The sequence below is a fragment of the Stegostoma tigrinum genome, chromosome 3 (assembly GCF_030684315.1).
Source record: "Stegostoma tigrinum isolate sSteTig4 chromosome 3, sSteTig4.hap1, whole genome shotgun sequence".
Taxonomy (NCBI): Eukaryota; Metazoa; Chordata; class Chondrichthyes; order Orectolobiformes; family Stegostomatidae; genus Stegostoma; species Stegostoma tigrinum.
The window spans coordinates 10,767,528-10,783,711 of record NC_081356.1 but is presented as its reverse complement, the minus strand read 5'-3'; the positions used below and the strand labels follow the sequence as shown (position 1 = coordinate 10,783,711).

Sequence of the window (16,184 nt, the reverse complement as noted above, 5' to 3'; positions counted from 1 at the left end):
ATATATCCTTAAATGGAACTTGGTCCTGAATATTTGTCTTCTGTTTTGTAGCTGTCAGCGCTTGATGCCTTGATCCTGTCTCAGCCAGTTTCAACCCCCTTGCCTTTAAGGTAACTGGAATAAGAAAAGCTATGGTAGTAATCATGTGATTTTTCTTTCCCCTAACCTCATGAAAACTTCCTTGTTTTGCTTTTTGGCTTTTCTCACTTCTCTATTTGCCTCACACATTATCACACCTGTATGCAATTTTCTTGGGCTAAATTTTAATCTTCACTAATTTGCACAACTTAGTTTAATTTTTAGTCAGTTTTTACAAAGGAATCATATTTGCAAAACCGTAAATCTAATTAATTTTATGTAGCATTAGCTAGACCTAAAATTGTTGAATAAGTATGAACTAAAACGTTACAACCGCTATCAATACCCAGTAAACCAGTTTAGTGCTGTTTTAATGGCCAAGACTACCGCTAATCCACTTGCCATGGCCACACCCCACCATGACCAATTCCTGTAAGTGTTATGTGTCACTTAAGGAACATTTTTGAATGCCAACACACCTCCAAATCATGCTTAATGTCAAATTTATGACTGAATTGTTGGCAGAGAATAAAGCTCGATTGTGTCTCTGCATGTCGTCACTCTAATTGTAATTTGAAGCTTTGTCCATTTAAGGGCCATACTTTTTTCCTTGCTACTGTGAGTCTGCTGATACTGACTACTTCTGCTTAAAACCTGAGAAGTTCATTTTTTATTGCAGTAACGCACTCAGCCATGCATGACTTTTTATTAAATGGTTTTTGTAAAGGGTTTAATTTTTTTGTATTCATCCATGTGCAAGATGTCATGCTGATGGAGTACTTTCTCCACTTTGGATCCCCAGTACCAACATTGATATTTTAAAGGTAAGGTATATCAGAGTGAAAGCCCTTGAGCCAGTCCTCATTCCTGCTTAGAACTGCTCCTGTCTCACAAGTACTTGCAACAGCAGTTGTAGATTCTGAAATTCTGTCGTTCGCCTCATTCAACTTAAAATGATTTTGTCCTCTGTTTTCGCACTGTCATAAACCTGGCTTCAGATTGTCTAATCTCAAAGCAGATGTTACAATTGTTAAGAATCTAAAGCACTGTATGGTCTGCATTTGCAAAAAGATTGCCAGTTCATTATGATAGCTACTGATTTTTTTTCATAAATTAATTACAATGATTGGTCAAGTGTGTTATATTACAACAAGGGGGAGGATGAGCCAGACCTTTGATTCTGTGTCAAGATATTAGCTTTTATATTATTTATTAAATGGTTAGTGGGCCAAGTCATGTTTTTGTTTTAACTAGACATTTATGTTTAACCATTAAATGCTTCAGCGCATTTGAGTTGGTCATTGTTTAGCATGGGTCATCATACTGATGGCAGAATTGAGAGTATGCTTTGACATTCCTGTTGTTCCTCTGGCTGGAATATTGGTTGAATGCTGCCACCAAGTTTGACCATTTTTGCAGCAACTATTCTATATGAACTGACTTCTTATTTAAAGATGCTGTGATGGAAGAGTTGATCTTAAAAGTTGCTGTTGGGAATGACGACTGCTTTTAAAATTGTTTCTGACCTGATTTGGAGAATATATATTCTTGGCCCATATATTAGTGCTGTTATTAGTCACATACAAGGAGATATCTCTCCATTAAAAATTCATGGAGAAGATGGTAGCCCTGCAAAAATACCTGTGTTTCAATAAACAATACAATCTGTATTGCAGAAGTGGACACAAGTGATTCTGCTGTTGTAACTTAAGTGTGTGATAAATGGATGTAAAAATACGTCAGTTTTGGGAAATGGAATAAGAAAAAAAGTGTTGTTACAAAAGATATGAATATTTCAGGAACATTGTGGACTATTATACGCCATAAATGGAGGTCTTCATAGTTTGATTATCATGTTAGTGCAGATCACAGAAAAATTATACTTCGTACGGCATTTATTGCAATCGTTCACAAAAATTGTTTTGATTGTTTAGCTTTTTGCTATCCTGCTGAACCAGAAATAGTGCACAGAATTGCTTTATTTGGGAAACTGTCTTCTGTAGAAGATATCATGTTTTTCAAGATACTTTACATTTTTATTTCAATTTGTGACCCAATATGCAACTGTATTGTGCAACTGCATTTTTAAAACAGACATGCCAAAAATTTGACGTAGAAGTATTTAAAAACATCATTGTTTTCCTATTTAGAGGAGCAAACTTTAGCACTTTGCTAATGAACTTGGGTGCTGAGAACTGTGCGACTTTACTGTATTTTGTGCTGATGGAAAACAAAGTTCTGCTGCACTCTCTCAGACCTGCGGTGTTGACGGGTGTGGCTGAAGCTGTTGTAACTGTAAGTATCTGTATTCACCTAAATGCTATTTAGACTTGTATAAAGCTAGCAATGTGTAGTAAAAATATGTTTACTTGTTTTCTGTTATGTTTTCAGATGATATTTCCTTTCCACTGGCAATGTCCTTATATTCCACTTTGTCCATTGTCCCTCGCTGGAGTCCTCAATGCCCCAATTCCATTTATTGTAGGTGTTGATTCACGCTATTTTGACCTTTATGATCCACCCCTGGATGTTGTATGTGTGGACCTGGATACAAATACAATATATCTGTAAGCATCTGTATTGTAGTTCTATGGCTTCTTTGCTATTTTTATGAGTTAAGAATTTGTAAGCTAGTTTTTGGGCTCATGTTTTTCCCTTCACCTAAGAAGTATTAGAAGTGTATTACTACTGTCAGCACTGAAATTTCATCCTGGAAATTCTTTGTTCATCAGCCAGAGTTAAACATTTTAATTCATTAGTTGTGTATTTTTATTAAACTTAATGTGCTATTAGAGAAGTTTAGAATACAGGAGGCCACTTGTCCTTTCATTTCTATCTGTGCATCTCAAAAGTTATCTCGTTAGTCCACTTCTTCCCCATTACTTTAAAATGTTACTCTCATATATGTCTGATTCGTCCCTCAAGTTTAAACTGTTTATCATTAGGCTTTTCCTTTTGATTGTAGCCCTTGAACTGAACTCAAAAATGAGCAACAAAACTGGGAAAAAATAACAGCTTGTTGTTATTTAGTGACTCATAACGTTGTAAATCATCCTAAGGTACTTAATTGAGGTTCAGGCAAAACTTGTCACTAAGAAGTAAATATACATTCAGATAAGTGGCCAAAAGTGTGGTCCAAGAGGTAGGTTTTAAGGAGCAACGTGGAAGTGAACAGAGGGAATTTCAGACTTCAAGGCTTAAGTAATTGAAAACATGGCGGCTGTTGGTGGGCTGCAAGAAGCTGGGAGTTCAGTAGGGATGCACATGGAGGAACGCTGTCTGATTGCTGTGTGTTAAAACTGCAGAAGGTTATAGAAATGGACTGGAAGGCTATCAAGAGCTTTGTACATGAGAATAAGCATATTAATTTCAGGTATTGGTAGACTGGGAGCCTGTGTAAGTCTGAGGGTCAGTTGGCGAAGTTACAAGCGAGAAAGCTGGGGAGTCTCTGGAAAGCTGCAAATGTTAGTTGAGGCTAACTAAAATGAGTCTGAGGTAAGGGAAGATGAAAATGTCTGGGTGATACAAATGAACTCAATCCAGGTGGAGTTAGATTGGAGTTAAGATACAGTGGTGGAGCACTGTAGAAGAAGGCTTGCTTTTCATATGTGTCCTACCTGACCCGAGACTGCTCATTACTTTGTTCTGGCTTTTTTTTTGTAGATCTGATGACCGAAAAAATTTAAACTGGAAGCAGCTTCCAAAAAAGCCCGGGAAGAATCTCTTCAGCTCATTGGTGAATCTGCAAAACCAGCTTTCACTGAGTAAGAAAGCAAAGGAATAGTTTCATTTTTGAGAAGTTGTAACCTAATCACTGTTTAGAAGCTGCAATATTGATATTCTCAATCTGGATTTAACAGTGAGAATTTATTATTCTGAAAGTGGAACCGATTTGGTAATTCTGCAGTTCTAGTTTCAGAAATCCACCCCCCTTTTGTACTCATAGATTTTATAAAGGTTAAAGCTTTTAGTATCAGAGCATTAATTCCAAATTTAGAAGTATAAGTCCTTGAGTGGAGATATCAAAACTGAGGTTGCATCCCCTCAGCAGAGAAAAGCATACCTTTGTTAGGTTCTCAGGAAGGTGATGGAAATGTTAGACTTAGTATTGTGTTTATGGCTGCATGTAATCTGTATATAACAGCAGGAATCAAAGAGCACTGAGCAGCCTTAAACTAGCGTTTTGGTTTTCGGGTACCTGTTGGTCCAAGGTCATTCAAAGCTACTGTTCTAATTAACTTTAATCAACCAGTTCAGTCATCTTATGATACTCCCAGGACAGGTGGGACAATCCTGATTCCAGCTTTTGTGCTTAAATTGCCCATTGGTTTTAATCAGGCAACAAAATAGAGATTCATCATGAATTCTATTCATTTTTGAGTTAAGCAACTTAAAATTAGACTGTCATACTGGAAAATGTACCTTTTGACTTAAAGTTGAAAACATATAATGTGTAGGTTGTCTGCTGTCTTCTCATTGATTTGCCCATGCTTAGTGAGAATTTTAAATTGCTGGATCATCATCAAGCTCAAAAATTTCTGAGTACTATGCAGCCTCCAAGATTAAAATATATTTCTGTCATAGTATCCATAAAAGTATGTGCGGTTCCAATTATGGTGTCAATATTGCCCTTCACAAAATAATCATGACTTCTGCTATTTTCTGTTCTGTCCTTTTTAAAAAATCCAAAATAAATTGTTGAAACCATAACACATTCCAGTCACCTGAATTGTTATTTGCAATATCTGTTTGTGAGCACATTTTAGTTCCTTAACATTAAATTCATACTCTGGTTGGCTGACTAAGTTTCAAAGTGAAGTTAAATGCGGATATGTTTAATTGTCAATAAATTTAATTGATGTAGTTTCTGGACATTTTGAGTTCTGTTGGTTTCTATAGTTCACAGGAGAGCACAGGAAGGGTCTGCTGTTGAGATGACACCGATAGAGGCTGATTTTTCATGGCATAAAAAGATGATTTCATTGGAAATGGAAATCCAGGAGGCCTTTTTGCGTTTCATGGCCTCATTATTGAAAGGATATAGAACATACCTTAAACCAATAACCCAGGCACCTTCTGAGAAAACCACTTCTGCAAATTCACTTTATGATCTACAAGGTATTTTTTTAATCCTACATATGTAATGTATTGAATTTCAATATCTCAACAGTCAGTTTGTTTGATTTAGTTTTTGTGCCAAAAGTTAAAAGCTGGGTCCAGCTAAATCACAAAGTTAAACTTTGTCTTTCATCATTATTTTGTTTGCAATGAGTTTTATTCTTCAGTTAAGAGCTTGGCATGTAAACCTGAGTAAACAAAGTAAATTTCTTTTGGAGGCTTGCACCAATTGGTTTGAATGCCACTGACAACTTGCTTATTTTACTGAGCTTGAACAAGACAGTTGCATTCCTAATATGAAAGAGGCTGTCACTTGTACTTTTCTTCCATTTAAATAGAAATATGACATTAAAGATATCAAACACTTATCCTTTGGATCCTTTGCTTCTGATAATCAAGCAGTAGTCTTAGAATAGAGTAGAATATCCTTTATTGTCTCATGTACTCCAGTACAAAAGTACAGTGAAAAGTTTTTACAATGGCAGCCTCGAATGATGCCATTTTAGGTACAAGTACCTAGGTACAAATTTTGCATAAATTTAGGTACAGATCTTTGCCAGTTGTTATATATCTTTATGATAAATGCAACTGAACCTAGTTTCTCTGTACTGCCCCCACTATTCAGTACTTCATTAAAGCTGCTGTTTCAGCTCACAAGTGTCATCCCGTGAATCAAGCATTGATTTATTCACAAAACCCTAATCTTGATTTGAGGTGGCTTCGGGAGAGGAGGGAACACAGCTTCGGACAGGAACATAACTCTACCATGATGGCAAACTGAGTGTAAAAAAAAATCAGTGAAAATTTTTACACGAGTGGTGCATTTCTGAGCAAAACACAGATGGTTGAACTGTCTACAGATTTCTGCCAGAGCCCGTTAAACTGATTGCTAGGAAATAAGGTGTGCTGCTTTGAGATTTGTTTTTATTTCCAGCTTCCCTGCTGGGGTACATTTGCTCCCATTTAGTAGTTCAGTTGTGATGATGATGGCAGAAAAGCATCCATATAATCTTACTAAGTGATGACACTTTGAAGCATGTCCATGTGTTTCACTTTCCTCCCTCGTTAGAATTGTATAGATCTACAGCCGTGAGAAAAGGCCATTCAGCTCATCAAGTCTGTGCTGGTCAAAAACAACTACCTACCTATTCTAATCCCATTTTCCAGCACTTGGCTTGGAGCCTTGTATGTCTTGGCATTGCACGTGTACATGTAAATATTTTGTAAATACAGTGAGAGTTCTTACCTCTGCCACCTTTCTCAGGCTGTAAGTTCCAGGTTCCCCTCTCACCCTCTAAACTTCCTGATCCTTAATGCATCTACATTCCCATTCCACTAAAGGGAAAAGTTTATTTTCATCTACCCTGTTCGTATCCCTCATAATTTCATTCATCTCGATCATGGTCCTCCCACCCTCAGCCTCTTCTATTCCAAGGAAAATAACCTCACTATGTCCGATCACTCCAGAACTAAAACACACCATCTCAGGCAACATCCAAGTAAATTTCCTCTGCACCTTCTCCAGTGCATTCACATCTGCCTGGTAATGTGGATTCAAGAACTGTGCACAGTACTCTAGCAGTAGCCTAACTAAGATTTGAGAAAGCTTCAGCATTACCTCTCTGCTCTTTGAACTCTCTGCCTCGGCTAATAAAAGCGTATTCCTTCGTAACAACTTTATCTCCCTGTCCTGCTGCCTTAGGGGACCCATGAGCTTGCACACCACAGCCCCTCAGATTTTTGGTGCTTTCTGGGCTTCTACAATTTGTTGTGCATTCCCATGCCTTGTTTGTCATGCACGTGTGCATCACTTAAAGCTGTATTTTACTTTTTTTTTCTCACTGTGAAATACACACCGGCAAGAAAATAAAATTCAGAAGTCATTTGCTCACTTATCCAGATTGAATTCCATTTGTGACCAATCAGCCCGTATATATTCTCACTGTAATCTAATACTCTTCTCCTCACTGTTTACCATTTTAGCAATTTTTGTATCATCTGTGAACTTTATCAATTAACCCTCCTGCATTCGTTCTTTTCACTGATTTGCTATCCTATTTACATGATCTTTTACATTTTGGCTGTTGATGAAATTGAATATTGTTGTTCCTTACATTTATGTGGTGATAAGTGTAACGTGAACATTTTGGAAGATAATGATTTCACTTAAATATTGAAATTATAGAATGTTACATTACACCATCACCCATATGTCCCATCGTGTCTGCTCAAGCTCTCTAAAGAGCCACCCAGCTAGTTCTGTTTTCCCTCCCTATTTCTGCAGTGCTGTAAACATTTATCACTTTCAAGTACATACCCAGCTTTCGTTTGAGCCCTCGTATGGAATCTGCCTCCACCACTCTCGCAGGCATTCCGCATTCTAACAATACTCCAAGTAAAAAGTTTCTGCTTGTCTCACTCCTAGCCCTCTTACTGACAATCTTGAAATTAATGCTCCCTAGTTTCCAACTAGTAGAAACAAAGTATCTTAATCCTGTCAAAATTGTTCATAATGTGAGCACCTCAATAAGGTCACCTCTTAATCTTCTCTGCTCCAAGGAGAATAAGCTCAATACCTGTAATCTTTCTTTATATCTGAATCCCTGTCCATTGCACTCTTTCTCCAGGGCTTTAACGTCTTTCCTTAAATAAGGTGCCCAGAACTGAACACAGTACTCCGAATATGGTATGACCAATGATTTGTAGAGGTGTAGTATCACTTCCTTGGATTTATACTCTCTCTGCCTCTGTTTTTAAACCCAAGGATCCCATAAACCGCCTTAACACTTGTTTCAACTTGCCTGGCCACCTTCAAATTATGCATTTGAATCCCGAGGTCCCTTTGCTACTGAGCTCCCTGCAGAGTTGTACCAATGAGTCTGCATTGTCTCTGTGTTTCTTTTTCCAAAATGCATTCCCTCACATTTCTCTCCATTGAAGTTCATCTGTTAGTTGTGTGCCCATTTGCCCACCTTGTCAGTGTCTTCCTGAAATTGCTCTGCATTCACCTCACAGTCCACTCTTCTCCCTAGCTTAGTATCATCTGCAAATTTAAAAATTTTGCCCTCAACACCCATCTTCAGATCATTTATTCAAGTCAGAAAGATCAAAAGTCCCAACGCCAATTGCTGTGGAGCACCACTTTGAATTTGTCTCCAGTCTGAGAAATGCCGCTCCATACATACCTGCTGTTTCCTGTCTTTTGTCCCAGGCAAAGTGCCTCTGCCAACTATCGACCCTGTTGAAGTCTGCAGATCTTGACTTCAGAAGTATTCTCGTAAAGATTATTTCTGGAGAAGTAGTTACTGCCACTTCCATCTAACCTTGAGATAACTTGCACGTATTAGATATCAAAGAGATAAAGCTTACCAGGGAACTTGGCAATGTTTATTGCACAGCAGTAAAATTCTAAAAACCTTCTTTGTCCTCTCCTTCTGAAATTTCCATTCTTGCTTTTGAGGGAAATAAATAAAACGATATAAAGAAATATTGAATTGTATCCTTTTTGGCAGTTAATGTGGTAGTTGTGATGAAAGACTAAGTGTTGCGGCTGGGATATCGTAATGGAGCATCTGCTGGGAGGTTATACCGTCCCGATTTGTCATCTAATTGTAGTGTTTTACCTTTGGTAGGGTTCTTGAAATCTCGAGATCGAGCACATCACAAATTCTACGTTCAGTTGACTAAAACACAGATGTTTATTCGTTTCATTGAAGAGTGTTCTTTTGTGAGTGACAAGGATGCTGGACTGGCATTTTTTGATGACTGTATAGATAAGGTAAGAATTTACAGTTCTTAAATATCTTAGCTGAATTTCATAAATGCTTCATAATGTTGCTTTATGGCATATCTACGCCTAATGACTTGCAACTGAAGAATCCAGTTTCCTAAGGAAATTTTTGACTGGCACCTTCTTATCGTTTTCAAGTAATTGCAAGATCATAAAGTGCCATGTAAGAAAATAGAAGTTCATTGCTCTTGAATATTAACAGTCCATTACAGTTAGCAACTTTGTTTTGCCGTTAATTTTAATGTTGATCACATTAACGTTTGATGCAACAATAATTGAATTTAGAAAAAATATCCTGCTTTCTTAAAAATTTCCACTACTTTTACCCCCTTGCCAGCTTTTTCATTCTGATAAAGGCACAGAGAAAGGAACCAAGGTTAGTATGATCTGTTTGTAGTTTTTTCATTTAATTATTTTCCTATAAGCAGCAGTGATTCACTTTCACAGTTCATTTGGTCTTCGTATTCATTTTGGTATGAAAGTAGTGCACGAATCATTAGCTAATTTTGAGCACTAGGACAAAGTGAACAGCTATAAAAGCAAAATTACTGCATCTTCTGGAAATCTGAAACAAACACAGAATGCTGGATTAACGTTTTAAGTCTGATAGGCACTTCCTCAGAATGAGAAACAGGTTGATTTGGTTAAGCAGGTTAGCAGAGTTTGTGATGAAAAAGATCATGCTGTGATTGAAGATGACATACTGAGATCAGAAAGAACTAGTATGAGTCGGCTGAAAGTCAGTACTGGGACTGCAGTTGTGCAGAGAAAGTACAAAATTTTCATTTGGGGTAATGAGTGAGGCTTAGCACGTGAACAAGTGGCTCTAAAACAAAAGTATTCCAACGCTTGAGTTATGAGAGGAATTTTAAAGGTTGCCTAAAAGGAAACCGGGAAGCTGAGAATCAGAAGTGTATAGAAAGATAATTTGAATTGTGGGTAGAGGCATGGTTGACTCTGTTAATATATGGATGTTGGCATGGGCCAAGTCTTGAGGTATTGAGAACACAAGAGGCAATACAGTACTGAAGGTGATGAGAGATGGTGGAGGGATAAAACTTTGACAGATTTAAGTCCAATTGAGAATTTTCCTGTTTAAGGTGTTGAAGGATGGGGAGTCAAAACACGGAACCAGGACAGAGATAGTGTCTCAACATTGGCAGTTTGCAAATTGTACTTTCTGATGCATTCATGTGATAGGCAGCAGTTATTGCGCATCCTTAACTGCTCTGTGAGCAGTTAAGAGTCAGTGACGTTGAAGTGAGCCTGAAGGCCAGACTAGATAAGGATAGAAGATTTCCTTCCCTAGGGACATTATTGAACCGGATGGGATTTTATGAAAATCAAATGTAGCTACATTGTCACAATTAGCCGAGCTTTTCATTTCAAACTGAAAGTACCTTTATGAAGTGGAGTGTGAAGCAACATGGAAAGGTACTAATTTATTTACACATTTATGTCAACCAAGGTTGATTCTGACTACACTGAAGATACAAAGCTAATTGAGCTGGATGAGTCACAGAAGAGTGAACACACTGTATTTGTAATGCCTCTGGAGCCTCCACCGTCGGATGGAAAAGACCCACCAGGACATTTTAGGTAACGTGTCATAGTCTTGGTCAAAGCTGTTTTGTTTGTGCAACAGCAAGAAGAGTAGTCATTGAAAGTGGTAGTACTGGATGCTGGTTGCAATGGCTGGATGGATGAGGGTGGAATCAGTCTAGCATCCCCTGCTGTAGTGGCAAGACTGTCAAGACCAGGAAGTTGATATGATCAACTTCGTCAAAGCCTGCAGCTTGGTCAAGGAACATTAAAATAGACACATAACAAATCACCTAGCAAAGCCATAAATGACATCCTATGATACATGTGTGGTACTGTGGTGGGGATGGAAACAAATTGGAGCAGATTCAGAATTGAAGTTCCCATAAACTTGAACGTGCATTTGGGAGATAGCAGCACACATTTAAGGACTTGGAAGAGGAAAGGCACATGGGTAGGAGATGGGGAAATTGCTGTGTAGCATAGCATTTGGGAGAGGAATGGTAAGGGCAGATTTAAATAAGAGGAGCTCTACATGAAGGAAGAACATTTCACAATATTGACAAATATAGGATCAGGTGGTGATAAACATTTCAGTGAGTTTGATGGAGCAGGGAGTTAGCCTCCTGGACCAGTTGAGCGCAGAGAGGGCATTCGGAGGGGAGTAATGAGAGAAATATGCTATTTTAGACCGAGGATAAGGGAGGTATGAGAACATCTGCTCTCGTGGACCACCGGAACGGGAGTCAAGGGACCGGAACTGAATGGATAGTGTCAATCTTATTGACAAAGAAATCTATGAATTTCTTGCTCTTACTGTAGAATCATAACAGCACAAAAGGAATGAACCCATTTAGCTAATCAAGTCCATGCCAACGCTCTAAAGGAATCCAATCAGTCCCATTCCTTGCTGTATTCCCATGGCCCTATCAGTTCTTTTCCCTGAACTGCCTGTCCACCTTTGTCAAACCTACCATAATTTGTAAATCTCTATAAAATTGGCCGTCTGTTTTCTTCACTCTAAGGAGAACAATCTCTATGTTTCCGACCTTACTTGTAGCTAAAATATCTCCAACCTGGAAAATTTCAGATAAAATGAGGTCATTTTCATCCATCCTAAAGTGCAGTGACAAACCTAGGTGCAGTACTCCAGTTGTGCTTTCTAAAATTAATTTTAACTTGCCTACTTTATCACCAATAGCTCAATTTCTGAAGCACAAGGTCAATATTGTTATGATCTTGCTGAGACCACTGAGTTATGATCATAGTCCAGATCACCCACTTACATGATTTGACTCGGGACCAAGAACTTTTATTTTTAAAGCCAACCGAGTATGAGATCAGGGGATTTGGTAAGGAAATAAAGCCATAAGATTCTGTAGTTTTGAACAAACAATGAATTTACTTAGAATACTAATTAGTTAGAACACTAATACAATGTATAATATATGCACAAGTCATTTCTAAGACTGAGATCTCCAGTTTTCAGTGACTCTTTTCTTGCCCCTGCTCCCAGCTATCCTCATGAATTGTGTTGCAAGCACTTTGGTCTCAATCCTGTGAGGTGAACATATTCCTTTTAAATGAGAGATAGGGAGCATAATAGTTACACAAAACAGATCAACAGGAAGCAAAGGCTTAGTGCTTCTCAATCTGTTAATTATTCTGTTCCTGTTATTATATGGTCAATCATTTTTATTGTTATAAACATAATGTTCACAACCCCAACCTCAATGTTTGTATGACTTCCATTTTTTTTGCTTCTCAGCCTTGTTTTTGACTTCCTTAACAAAGCACCAGTATTTAATCAAGCTGAAAGATGCTTTTGTTCATTAACCTACTCAGTTTAAACCAGATGGTACCCCTTAAAACAATTAATTTCATGTCTTAGCTATTAAATTGTACTGAAATGCCTGTATATTGGAATTTGGATTGTTAAAATTGTTATATTTTATCTAGAAAATGCACAGAAGTATTTAATCAACTTGCATTTGTTGCTTTCATCTTAGCTACAAAACTTTTCCAGTGCTTAAACCAGAGCTGTTTGACAGACCACAGGAATTAAAAATGCCTGTTAGTTTTTTAGTTGGAGCTACTATCCCTAGTAGTCCAGCCCTCATGGCAAAAAGAACAAAACAGGTAAGGGATCTTGTATGAATAGTTTCTTAACTTTAGTGCATGGTCACACAGATATCCTGTAAACAGCGTAGCATTTCATCTGTGTTCTGCAAGAAATTTTGTTTACATGCCCTAATGATAGATATGAAAACATAGCTGAATATTTTGTAGAAAAAGCTTTCTAATGGAAAATGTAACATTACGACTGTAATAATGTTAAGTCAGACTTTGGCTAAAATCTGAAGCTTCTGTTGAACCACTGTGAGAATATTTTTGGTGAAAGCCATGTACTGTGGCAATGTTTAATTACTTCATAATGATCTGTACTTTGTTTCACAGGAAATAAAAACTGCCCATAAAATTGCAAAGAAATACTTCTCAGTCCCTGCACTTTGGTCCAAGTGCTTATTCAGCCATTGTTACAGCCTTTGGTTCATTTGCTTACCAGCATATGTTGGGGTCTCCTATTCTAAGGTCAAAGCACTGCAACAAGCATACAACGTTCTCATCAAAATGAGAAATATGAAGGTGGATCCACTGGATGAGGCAAGTGCACATCTCACCGCAAAATGTTTCTTTAGTTCAGTTGATTAATGCAGCGTGGCACAGATTTGTTAATTATCCTTGAGTCTCTGGCCCTGGAAAGATGAATATTAGTTGACTGTTCAACATAAAACAATTTTATGTGCTACAATTTCCGATGATTAACTATCGCTGACTTAAATGTTCAAGATTTTTTTCACAATCTTCAATCGGACTTCATAGGCTGACTGTCTGTTGTTGTTCCTGTATTACCAGCTTTAGAAATGTTTCAGTATCAGTGTTATATGAAATTGAACTGCACTTCTTCTGTTAGTATTATTCCTGCTCACTGTTGAAATTCTGTTTTATGCACAAGTGCAATTTATATTTTCCTTTTCACTATGTATAGGTGTGCTACAGGGTTCTGATGCAATTGTGTGGGCTCTTGGGCCACCCAGTACTTGCTGTTAGAGTACTCTTTGAAATGAAGAATGCAGGTGTACAACCAAATGCCATTACTTACGGTTATTACAACAAGGTATGTAAACAAAAAAAAACTAAATATACTTGCCTTGTACTGGAATTTTGAGTTATTTTTTCTTGGCCTTTAAGCTGTTAGTACAAATTATGATAGACCACCTGGCTTTCTTCATTAATAAAAGGCCTTGTGTAGCAGCTTTTTGTTTTGAGGCTATCGCTAAAAGGTAACTGGTATTCCTGATGCCTTTTGGTAGATCAACGCAGCAAGCAGAAACAGATGGATTTTCACAATCTGTACTGGCTGTCTCTTGCATGACTTGGACAAAGGAAGTCAGTGACACCCAGATGCAGTTGAAACTGAGAATTGAACTATGCAAAGACCAGTGCAGTTGACAGTAGCAATGCTGGGGCTAAGTAGAACTTAGGATGACACCCCTGAGAGAGACACCCCTTCTAGAGGCCACTGCCTTTTGGGATGACTTTTCAGTTTGGTTTAGATTGATCTGTGCAGGCCTGTAGGAAGTCCATGAGCTGGTTGGCTGATAAGTACAGAAAGTTGCACTGATTACACAGGTTGAATATGTCATACCTTTTCCATGTAGACACATAGAACATAGAACATTACAGCACAGTACAGGCCCCTCGGCCCTCAATGTTGTGCTGACCTGTCACACCGATCTGAAGCCCCTCTAACCTACACTATTCCATGTACGTCCATATGCTTATCCAATGACGACTTAAATGTACCTAAAGTTGGCAAATCTACTCCTGTTGCAGGCAAAGCGTTCCATTCCCTTACTACTCTGAGTAAAGAAGCTACCTCTAACATCTGTCCTATATCTTTCACCCCTCAGTTTAAAGCTATGCCCCCTTGTGTTCGACGTCAGCATCCTAGGAAAAAAGGCTCTCCCTATCTAACCCTCTGATTATTTTATATGTTTCAATTAAGTCACCTCTCAACCTTCTTCTGTCTAATGAAAACAGCCTCAAGTCCCTCAGCCTTTCCTCGTAAGACCTTCCCTCCGTACCAGGCAACATCCTAGTAAAACTCCTCTGCACCCTTTCCAAAGCTTCCACATCCTTCTTATAATGTGGTGACCAGAACTGTATGCAATACTCCAAGTGTGGCCGCACCAGAGTTTTGTACAGCTGCAGCATAACCTCTTGGTTCCGGAACTCGATCCCTGTATTAATAAAAGCTAAAACACTGTATGCCGCCTTAACAGCCCTGTCAACCTGGGTGGCAACATTGAAGGATCTGTGTACATGGACACCGAGATCTCTCTGCTCATCTACACTACCAAGAATCTTACCATTAGCCCAGTACTTTGCATTCCGGTTACTCCTACCAAAGTGCATCACCTCACACTTGTCTGCATTAAACTCCATTTGCCACCTCTCAGCCCAACTCTGCAGCTTATCTATGTCTCTGTGCAAACTACAGCATCCTTCGTCACTATCCACAACTCCACCGACCTTAGTGTCGTCTGCAAATTTACTAACCCATCCTTCTACGCCCTCATCCAGGTCATTTATAATGTTGGGGTATTCTTTGTGAGTTACTCAGTTTACAAGACAAGCTTCCATGAGGAAGTGAGACATGTACATGAGGGTGAAAAGAATAGAAAAAAATGATAACAGGGAATCAAGCAATGTGAGAGGCTTACTACCAGATATAGGGGCATAGCACCAATAACCATTTCTTCAACACAGAAGAACAGCAATTTCTGTTTTCCAGTTAGTTATGAATAAGAGAGAGTATTAACAATATTTTTTGTTTGCAAGATTTTTGTGCCTTTGATTTTCCGTTATGACTTGTTCTCCTACCTTTTTTTTTTGTCCTTTGCTTTTGTTTCCTTCTTTATGAACTTGCAAGTAGCCACCTGGGGTGTCAGAACTTCTGTCTCAGGTGATGGTGTGAAACAAGCTAAGATTCTTACATGACAATTGCTGAACCTGAATCTAAGAATAATTGCATATTTCACTTGTTCAGATATCCAGGACTGCCTACAGTAAGAGTTAGTACCTCGCTCTCAAGGACAAAAGTCCTGAACATGTTAATTTAAACAAGTTATCATCTGACTGATACCTGGTTAACATGGAGCAATTAAATGGTACATATCCACACGTTTAGATATAGGTTTGACAGATGAATGATATCATAGAATGTGAGTTTTTGTGACGCTTCATAATATCTTACTTTGAGAACTTGGATTCAAAAGTTGAGGTGAAATAGTTTTTAACTCTTCAGTTGTGTAAAGATCTGATTTCCTTTTCTCCCACTGATCAGAAAATAATTTTTTACACTGACCTGACAGCATAGAAGTCACGTGATTTTATCCAAATTACCAGCAAGCCACCAGGGAAGATGATTCTAGTGTTTGCAGGTTTGAATTTTCCAGTGACCAGAGGGGGAGAAGAGGCCAAAGCAAGGCTATAGTCCTCACCATCCTTTATTATGGCACTGAGTCATGAGTACTGTGCTGCTGTCCTGTGTGCCTTCTAGGGTGCTTCCACCATTTCTGCCTCCAACAGC

General features: G+C 38.3%; 1 protein-coding gene across 3 annotated transcripts in view; it reads left to right on the top strand.

Moving 5' to 3' along the window:
- The window catches only part of dennd4c (DENN/MADD domain containing 4C), a 134,470-nt gene that overhangs the window by 77,851 nt on the left and 40,435 nt on the right, over positions 1–16,184 (top strand). For all 3 annotated transcript variants that reach the window (XM_048525575.2, XM_048525567.2, XM_048525582.2), the window contains 11 exons: positions 52–110; positions 2,229–2,373; positions 2,470–2,645; positions 3,742–3,842; positions 4,978–5,196; positions 8,829–8,974; positions 9,324–9,362; positions 10,455–10,585; positions 12,538–12,667; positions 12,986–13,192; positions 13,578–13,706. In XM_048525575.2, the coding sequence (XP_048381532.1) occupies positions 52–110; positions 2,229–2,373; positions 2,470–2,645; positions 3,742–3,842; positions 4,978–5,196; positions 8,829–8,974; positions 9,324–9,362; positions 10,455–10,585; positions 12,538–12,667; positions 12,986–13,192; positions 13,578–13,706 (1,482 nt within the window). The remainder of the gene's footprint in view (positions 1–51; positions 111–2,228; positions 2,374–2,469; positions 2,646–3,741; positions 3,843–4,977; positions 5,197–8,828; positions 8,975–9,323; positions 9,363–10,454; positions 10,586–12,537; positions 12,668–12,985; positions 13,193–13,577; positions 13,707–16,184) is intronic.